The sequence below is a fragment of the Sinocyclocheilus anshuiensis genome, unplaced genomic scaffold, assembly GCF_001515605.1.
Source record: "Sinocyclocheilus anshuiensis isolate Anshui unplaced genomic scaffold, SAMN03320099.WGS_v1.1 scaffold417, whole genome shotgun sequence".
NCBI classification, from domain to species: domain Eukaryota; kingdom Metazoa; phylum Chordata; class Actinopteri; order Cypriniformes; family Cyprinidae; genus Sinocyclocheilus; species Sinocyclocheilus anshuiensis.
This window is the reverse complement of record NW_015537953.1, coordinates 211658-222009: the sequence shown is the minus strand read 5'-3', so window position 1 is coordinate 222009 and position 10352 is coordinate 211658. Positions and strand designations below refer to the sequence as shown.

At 38.0% G+C, this 10352-nt stretch overlaps 1 protein-coding gene across 3 annotated transcripts in view; it reads left to right on the top strand.

The window, feature by feature from the left end:
- Positions 1–6442, top strand: part of LOC107664657 (complement factor H-like) — a 31459-nt gene extending 25017 nt beyond the window's left edge. For all 3 annotated transcript variants that reach the window (XM_016455293.1, XM_016455302.1, XM_016455283.1), the window contains 2 exons: positions 6009–6060; positions 6276–6442. In XM_016455293.1, the coding sequence (XP_016310779.1) occupies positions 6009–6025 (17 nt within the window). In that variant the 3' untranslated portion in view covers positions 6026–6060; positions 6276–6442. The remainder of the gene's footprint in view (positions 1–6008; positions 6061–6275) is intronic.
- The last annotated feature ends 3910 nt before the right edge of the window (positions 6443–10352 follow it).

Below are 10352 nucleotides of genomic sequence, written 5' to 3'. Positions count from 1 at the left end.
AGTTGGGTTAGTTCATATTGGACCCAACATTGGGTTGAAACAACCCAGCATTTTTTAGAGTGTACTGATTTCAGTGTACTTGAGTTATAGCAGATTCTGGCAAATATAGTAGGCCAACCGGGTATTCGATGCATACAGAAGATTTGCATACTATGTACAGCATACATACTGGATACTGCAGAAATAGTAAGAATAGTATGATAGTATGGCATTTCGAACACAGCCATAGAAATGAATGAGAAATCTAAAGGTAATGACAGTAACCTGCGATTGAGCGGGCGAACCACTGATGCTAATGCGCTTTAGTTATTAGGTGTGCTGGACTTGAAGTAGCACCAGAGATTGTCTTACTATAAGTAGATGAGAGGGTCTGTATTACTTACTATTGGAGAAAGCGTAACGGCTAACTTGGATCACATCCCTTAATAACCAATAACATTACAGCCTTGACGTCATTGAATTTCAATCAGAGTTGTGCGACACTCAATTGTCGTTTACAGATACCATAGGAATGAATGAGAAGTGCCTTAAGCTGAATCCCACCTGTCACAAAAAGTCAGTGACTTCTCTTATAAAACAGCATTTTTTTTCGTGGTAAACTCTAAAAATTGTTCAAAGTATTGTTTAGTGTAAAACATGTTGAAGATTAGCAGACAGGCTGTCGATAGTGATGGGACGATTGATACCGAGGCTCAGAGGCACAATTTCATGAAAGCCTCAAACGGTTCAGAAAGCCTCGGTTTCCCATCACTAGCTGTTGATTCATTAAATGATAAGCCGTTTCCTCTAAAAAGCTGTTTATTTAGCGTTGTGAAGCCTCTCCTCCATTGACATCCATTTAAAAAAAAAGAGAGGGTCTGTATTACTTACTATTGGAGAAAGCGTAACGGCTAACTTGGATCACGTGTGCCGTAATAACCAAACATTACAAACTTGACGTCACTGAATTTCATTCAGAGTTGTGCGACACTCAATCGGCGTTTTGGATACCATAGGAATGAATGAGAAGTGCCATAAGCTGTATCCCACCTGTCACAAAAAAGTCAGTGATTTCTCTTATAAAACAGCATTTTTTTTCGTTTTAAACTAAAAATAGTTCAATCCAAAAGTATTGTTTAGAGTAAAACATGTTAAAGATTAGCAGATAGGCTGTTGATTTATTAAATGATAAGCCATTTCTTCTAAAAAGCTGTTTATTCAGCATAGTGAAGCCTCTCCTCCATTGACATCTATTCAAAAAAATGGCCTCTGGTCTCCTTTCCCACGTACTGCCAGACCAGAAGCACTGCCAGACCAGAAGCGTTAGCTTTAGCCGTTACGCTTTTTCGGCTAATGGCTGCAGGCTTGCCTTCTAGTGGCTTTGGATGCACCCTCCGAAGACCGCATTCCAAGGCCGATTGCGTCATCGCGGCACGATTCAAATGCGCCCTCCGTTTCCCAGGAAAATGAAGTGCACATCTGATGGACACTTCGCACCCTACCACAGACCTGCCAACCTGTACGCATTTTGCGTAGCGGATACGCATTTTGACCTCAAAGTACACTGGTACGATTTGTCACTCCAAACTACGCAAAAAACTTGGTGACGCCTCTGTCCACGTGCAGTATTCAAAACAAGCAACAAAAAAAGATGAAGAGTTAAACCAATCAGAGCGTTTTTTTAGGTTTTGCTTTTAAATTTCCATGCGTTTTATTTCTCTCCAAGCTGGCTCTGTTTGTGTGTCCGTGAGTCTGCGCGCTGAGATGAGTAAACGCCTGCATCTGAAAAAGCAACACACGCCGAGCATCTTCCCTTGTAATGACTAAACCTTTTGTCCAACAACAAAAAAGAACATTATAACATTCTTTTACTGCACAACATCAGACAAATATTTAAAATAATTTCCCTCTTGATCTGATGTGGCTTCTTATCACAGAATGACGCAGAAATAAATTCTACACTGGAATAACGGCTAAATCGATTAGCAGTGGATTATAAATATAACGTTACTTAATTATTAAAATACTCGAGGTGGTTTTAAGAACACAGATAAACATTGTCGCAGTACAGTGTTTATTATCTTAATGTTCTTTTTGAATGTCATCATTCAAAGCGTTTCTGTCTTCTTTCATTCAGTTACAGCCATAGCTGGCTGTTTTTGTCCATATTAGGAATTTCCTGGAGCGTCCTGAGTTCTATTTCTTCTATAATGTATATGTGGATTTTCTGCGCGAGGGTGCCCTCAGGCGTCCAGTGTGAATGAAACACACATTACATGTGTTCATAGCACTAAATAATGGCCAATCCATAAAAATACTTCTTTTTTTAAATAGCATTTAAAAATAGCAAAAAAAGAACTAAACCAAAAAATGTGGTAAAAATTTTAAAAACTGAGGTATTTATTGAACCGTGGGCTAACTGTATTGTTGCATCCGTACTGTTTACTCTGAAATACAGTATAATACATGAATATCACAAACTGAGTGCAGACCGTGATTATTAACCTATAAAAAATACATTTAACATTAAATCTTGCAAACTCCCAATATATAAATTTATATAAATACATTTGTCAATATACTTTTTTAAATGTCACATTGTCAATGAAGCAACCTAATTTCTGTAATTTTTTGTGATGTAAGTTCAAAATTAAATGAATAAGTTGTATGCATTTTTTTTTTTCATTTTTATAGTGTAATTTATTTGTAAATGAGCCTGAGTACTTTCTGTACATTTTGTATTTTTATTTTGCATATTCACATGTGTAAATAAAATAAGTAATTATGTACAATGTTAATTTTTTTAATGCAGCTTATAATTTTTTGCACAAAACATTCTTCTATGTTTCTTTTTTTTGTCTTGTAAATAATTTTTTTACACATTAAAACAAATTGTTCTATACATTACTGAAAGTACTTTTTAAAACTATTTACAACATAGCCTAGGTTTAACATCAGAAAAACAACATTTTTCTTTCAATTAGGACTATTTATTTTTGGAACCGATTTATCATATTACAAGATATAAGCTTATCAAAACAAATATCTTGGTTAAGAGTATACTAGTTGTGATAAACAGTGCAATTTTTTCATATTTTATTTAATATTAACAAAATTATCCACAAATAATGCTTTTTTCACTCAAAAAACTGAGGTATGTAAGCTCAGATTAATGAGGCCTACGATAAATCAGTTCCAAATATATATACAAAACCAGTCCTAATTGAAAGAAGACAAGCTGATAAAAAGATTGATACCAATATTTGGAGATAATATAGCATAACCAGAAATGTATAAATTATTTTTTGTGGACCGGTCATTTTTGACCGGGAACACCACAAGTGTAACGTTGAATAAAATAAAAAATTAAATAAATCATTTTTTTGCAGTGGAAGTAACTATGCCCTGTGCGGATAAAATCAGTAAATCTTAGTCAGTACCGCCGCTCTCTATAAGCTGAGTACGCAGTTTGTGTAGAGCACCAACTCCCAGGGGGGGCACCATACCAGTTGCTCCAAAAAAACTTTCGTTCTATATTAATATTAAAATTAACATATCCTATACATAAATAAAAATCTAAAGATGAACATATATAATTATTTTTAAAAAGCATTTTACGGTGAACGCAGTAGGCTAAGCACACGTGACGCGCCATTCCCACATCCGCAACCGCTGGGACCTCATTAAAAACAAACAAACAAACAAAAACGCTCGCACCTCACGTCTGCGGCTGAATGCAAAGGATCATAATTGATGGACAACTATGCGGTGAAAAGACATCAGCGATCCGGAGCAGAGAAAAGAAAAAGAAAAAAAGATGAAGCCCCTGTATCATTTTCAGGTAGCCTACATTCATAATCCTGTGAATCTTTTTTGCCTGTTGACGTTAACAACGTGTTTTAATGTTGGTGATAATTTAACCACCAACAACGCATCTAATATTCTCTCTGACTGTCCATGTTCCCTTACAAAAATTAGCCATGGTTTTACGAATAAAACCAAAAATCATGGTTCTTGTAGCCAAGGATGGTAGGCTAACCACAAATTAACCATGGTTTTGTTACTTCAAATAATAGTTTACAAAGACGTATTAAGATAATATTTTTTTGTGGTTATAAAATCAGACCTAAACCAACAACAGCCTTTAAAATTACTTAAAATGCATTATATAAAACAATGAGGCAATAATGATTGGTTAATTAATAATTAAGTGGTTTAATTGAATAACACCGTTTACTTTGTATTACATTATGTATTTTAACAATTTATGTATATTACATATTATTACATATGCTTGCAAAGGGAGCCAAAGGCCTGGTAACTGCTGCTGTGTGGTTGACTCTTAACTTTTATAAAGAATATCTCTTTGGATTTGAGACTTTAGTCTTTGCAACTTTACAGATCTTTTTATGCACCAAGAGCTTGTAACACTCCAAAGAGAAAGGAAAAATTGAAATCGCATCATATGACCCCTTTAATATTGACCAAACATTTAATTCAAATATCCACTTAATCGTTAATTTTTGGCCACCTTTTTGCAAAAGAAATGCGACAACCTTAATAATTTCTTCAACAAAAACATGTGGACATCACAACCCTTACAAAAAAAATAACCATGGTTTTAACATAGTAAAACTGCTTAGTTTTCTTTTGCGTGATTTCTGAACGCTTGAGACTATAAAATCAATCCGACAACTGTAGGCTATTAATAAAATAATAGCCATAGGTAACTGTCTAAAGCTACAATTGTCATTTGTAAATAATACAATATAATTACAATTTATATTTTATTAAAGTTCTATTTTGACCCCTATAGTAGGTTTTTTTTTTTTTTTGCTTTTTACATCCATAATATTTGGGGGAGGGGGCACAACAATACAATTTTGCTTAGGGCATCCATTTGGCCAGCAGCGGCCCTGATCTTAGTCCAATGGGATAACATTCACATTTTCGGGAGAAAAAAAATCCTCTCCGGGTCAAAATGACCCCAACACAACCTGAGGGTTATTTGAAACAGAAATCACTTGTAACATTAAAAATGTCTTTACTCTGACTTCTGATCAGTTTGTTGCATCCTGCTGGATTTTAAAAGTAGTGTATATTTCTGTTGAATTATTCATGTGTAAAAGAAGCTCTTAGGTTAATAAAAGTGCCATTTGTTCTCAAGCTAGTTTGAAATAAACCAGGCAACAGTTTCAACTAGGGCTGGACAATAATTCAATATCAATATGTATCGCGATATAATTTTTTTCAATAGGTGATATGATTTTTAAACACATTTCCGATATTTCGATATACATTACCAGTGTTTCCCATACATTGATTTATTTGTGGCGTTGAATAAACATGAGCACTGCACGTTTCAAAATCAAAACGCGTCGCGGGTGTTTTATATGAATGTATCTCTGAAGGGAACCGACTGTCTTCAGAATAGTTTAGATGGCATTTTTATCTGATTGACTGGTATGTTAGCCTATAGTTTGAAGTAAAAAATATTAATATTAATATTAATATTAATAAGGAGGGTCTGAGATTTATTTGACAATGATTTCACATTTCTTGTTTGTATGAAGGCTAAATACCAATAAAAGGTGAACATTTATTTATTTGCGCCATTTTTTTCCTAAAATATTATATAGTTTTATAGGAGTAGGTTTCATAGAGTTGGCAAATTAATTTTTCATAAGTTTGTAGGTACAGACATCTGTTGTGGCCATTCTTGGCCGTTTTTATGAGGCTTTTTTAATAGTGTTCATATCGATATCGGAATTATATTATATCGACCAAAATTAAGAAATATATCGTGATATAAATTTTGGCCATATTGTCCAGCCCTAGTTTCAACTCCAGGTTAAACTTCAGCATTTTGTGTCCTGAAAGAAGATTTAGTTTAGTTAATAGCTATATCTGCTATCTTTTTTAATCTGCTAAGTTTAGTCAATAGCTATATCTACTTGAAATGTAACTCTTCGTTGATTGATTGATTGAAAATTAATTGTTTTTGTTGTTGTTGTTTTGCTTTTTTTCAGTTCAAAAGCCGACATAGACAAGACGTTCTGTGTCGTTGAATGAAACTCAGAGGTATGAAACGTTTTAATGACATTACTAGCCACATTTGATTTACAATAATATATTTTCTGCTCGCAGAGTTTATGTTGCAGTGCAAAATTTGAATGGAATAAATGTCTTGTAATTTTTAATAGATAAGCGTCTTTTGGCATGTAAACTGATATTAAAAACAACATTAACATCCACCAGCATGCAACTCTACGTTTATCATAATTTTCTGTATTAAGATCTGATGATCCCTCAGATGTGAATGAAGATGGAGAAACACGCTGATGCAGGAGCAACTCAGACACTAACACACACACACATACAAACACGCTTGATACATCAATCTACTTGCTTATGTTACAAAGTCATCACTGATTCAGAATAAAGCTTGACATTCAAACTGTTACAATGAGTTTGGTTTCTTTTTACACTATATCCTCAATTAATATGAAATGGCAGTTGTAAAAAGGTAGACTGGTCTAATTTGAATTGAAAAGTAAGACTGATTACCCCTTGGCTAACTGATATTTGGTCAAACTAGTTCTTAAGACACAGTCTTAACATAATGATTGTTTATGCAAGTGGCCCCTGGAGCTACACAGCATGGGCTTTACAGGTTACTCCTCATTCACACACAGTCTTTGCACTTTCTGAGTCACTCTCGCTCTTTCTACAGATGCTGACTGATGAAAGGTACATAGTGCATGTGCACAGACCTTATCTTTCTAATAGTAAATGTGATTAAATGAATAACTAAATGAATTACAAACAAAAATGACAGCAACAACGTCATTTTGTAATAGTCTAACAGGTTGCTCTGAGATCCCTGTGGTATAGAGCATGCAGAAGTTGCTGAAAATTCCAAGAAAAACAATTATTCTGATAGTGATAAACTTGAATACAACTGCGTACATGGCTATGTCTCTCCGAGAAAAATAATCGACAAGTGTAGAGATAATAAATGGATTAAATGGCGTGGTGAAAAATGTTCATGTGGGTATACAAGACACAATTTATAGTCAGTGTGCTGCGGTAAAAAAATGTTTTAAACTTAATTGTATGCATTTTAAGTAAACTGAGTAACTTATCATGTAATAATTTCCTTGGCCTTCAAAGGTTGAATTCTCAAAACTTTGAATTTTATCTTTTGCTTCTGATTTATCATCAGTCAAACGCTGTAAGTTGCCTGAAGATATTCTAAATGGTCTTTACACTATTGAAAGTGGAAGAAACTTTGTTTTTGGAATGATCATATCTGCAGTGATAGGTTAGTATATAAGTTCATATTTAGACAGAGTTGTTTGAAAAAGTAAAGATATATTTTTCAAGCTACCAGATGACACTAGAACATGTCAAGATGGTGGATGGGATATTCAATTACTTAATTATCAATTACCTGCATGTGAAGGTACTGAAAATGTCACCTACACTCTAAAATAAAGGTTCCAAAAGGGGGTGTTCACAACAATGCCACAGAAGAATAATTTTGGGTTCCCCAAAGAGCCTTTCAGTGAACAGTTCTTAAAAGAACCTTTTTTTTTTCCTTACTGTGAAGAACATTTTAATAATCTAAAGAACCTTTTTCCACTATAAAGAACCTTTTGTGCAATGGACAGACCCCTAGGGTTCCAAAAATGCCAATAAAGAACCTTTATTTTTAAGACTTTAAAGGATGCATTTAGTCCTATATTTTTATTAGAAAGTATGTTTTATATACTGTGAATATCCTAAATTAATTTTAACAGCTTAAGTGGCTGGCAGCCTGGTACAGTGGTTATGGTTCCCTTTCAAGGGAACTTCGAAATGCATCCTCTAGGGGTCGCTATGGGGAATGTCTCGTCGTGACCCATGTCTGAAGCATACATTCAAAAAACACCAACAACACGTTGGCCGGTGACAGCCCATGACATCACTACAGGTGCGACTATAGTATAAATAGACGCTAGGAGAACACGTCATCCACTTCTTCGTCTTCACTGACTGTTTTGTTTGAAGTGTGCATTTCCGTGGTAAGAGCGATCTCTATTCCTATCGTTATGGCGAGCACTAGCAAAGCGTTTAGAGGATGTGTGCATCCGTGTCGTCGTTATTTGACACCTGATGACACACAATCTCTGCATTTTTTGTTTGGGCGAAGAGCACGCACGCGAGGTCCTCGGGGCAAGCTGCGTTCATTGTGAGCATTTTTCAATGAAAAGCTCCACTCTCGTTTGTCTCTCTTTTCGAGGAAAAAGGGGCAGCCATCTGCTTCCCGTGATTCAGGACCCGGCGCTGCTGAGGCACGGAGAAGAATGAGCTCGTGGGGATCGCAGGTGGATCTGGCCGATGACTTTAAAGAGGGGCTTTCCCTCTCGCGCTCATCGGCTGTGAACGAGAGTGAGCTGCTGGAGGATGATGTTATTTCTTTAACATCGTCTGATCCAGGGGCCAGTGCTCTGCTGGGTTCGGCTCAGGAAGAGCAGGAGATGTCAGAGGATGGCGAAGAAGCTGAGGCTGAGCCTTCCCAATCCTCCGTCGCTTCGTTGCACACGATGGCGGTGCTCCACGAAGGTCCAGGTCTGAGCCCGAACAACACAGGGGTCCTGGCCCATCTCGGTCTGAGGATCAGAGACGGGCACAGAAGGCTAGTGTCGCGGCTCATGCTCCTCCCCCGCCTGTGGGTAGGGGTAGGAGGAATCATGGGTCAAAGGGAGGTAGGCAAGACCTAAGGGATGTGATCCAGACAAGGCATCACTTTAGTCCAGATCAGAGTGATACTTGAGTATCCTTCCGGGGTTTTACATCTGCCCTTATCTTCCCCTTCCTAATTCCCCTATAACAGTCTCCTATGCTGGACCTATGATGTTTTGGTTGGTCCTATGGCTTCATAGTGACCACCTTACTGATGGTCCAGACTAGAGGCTTCTTCAGGTCGCCTCTTGAACAGGGCTCCGGCGTGGGAACCATGGTGGGTGAGTACGATCCATTTCTAAATATATATACATATGTATGTATTTAATGCGCTGGTGGTTGTGTGTATAATCCATCTGTGAGCTTTCTTTGCAGTTTTTTCCCGGGACCGGTGTGTTTCTGTCCTTTTCTAGGGTAGGTTTTCGGTGAGCACCCCCCTCTGCTGGATTCAGAAACCGGGTGCTCGACTGGGCATATGCTTTCAGGTTGCCCTGTCTGGTACACTGTATCTAGGTCGCCCTGAGGGGCTTCCTGGTCACCAGGGTATCCCCTCTTGCTGAGGCATTGAGCTGGAAGTATAGGTGGCATTTGCGAGAACTTTCTTGTGTAATGCTGTCTTTGAAGCATCGCTCCCCTCACCATTGAGGGTTATTGTGAGCATGGTGCTTCCTTTCGAGTGCTCAAGTTCTCTCCCCTTCTGATGAGTTGGATTCCTTGCTCCATGGGCTGTTCTCGTGGTAGTATTAGGAGTGCTCCCCTTTATCAAAGGGTTGCCTATGAGCGCGCCATTCCTTTTTCTGAATTCGGAGTTCTCCTCTCACGTGAGAGTTGAGTTCTCTGTTTTCCCAGAGCACCTGGAGCCAGCACCGCCTCTCTGATGCGCTGAGTTTTTTGGCTAGCTTGCAGTACGCTTACCCTTCTGGTTTCTAATGATCATGCTGTAGGTCGAGCCCCCTCTCATTGAGAGCTGGGTGTTGTGGTCCCTCAGCTAGGTAACTTAGTGCTAGCGACCCCTAGAGGACGCAGTTCGAAGTTCCCTTGAAAGGGAACGTCTCAGGTTATTTATGTAACCATGGTTCCCTGAGTAGGGAAAGAGACACTGCGTCCTCTACGTTTCCCGCCATGCTTCAGAAGCAAGCTTCAGACGAAGAAGTGGATGACGTGTTCTCCCCTCATGGGCTGTCGCCGGCCAACGTGTTGTTGGTGTTTTTGAATGTATGCTTCAGACACGGGTCACGACGAGGCGTTCCCCATAGCGACCCCTAGAGGATGCAGTGTCTCGTTCCATACTCCGGGAACCATGGTTACATAAGTAACCTGAGACGATTTTGCCATCTGAGCTCCTGAATTTTTTTTTTTTTTTTTTTTAAGAGGTATTGTGTGTGCCAAACACCACAGAGGAAAACATCAAAGTGGAGGGATTCACTGATTTTGAGGAGTTAATCCGATATGGACACAAAAGAAAAGATAGAAATAAATCAGCTGCCAGTCGTATCTCCATGTATTTGCAGTGCAGTAAACACACTATTCCTATTGATATCAATGGATGTGCAGTGTAGGAATAATGCGCAAACAGCAATCTCATTGGCTAGTGCTCACCAGCTGCTACACAAAATCCAGTGCAGGAATCAAATGAACTGGCTCTC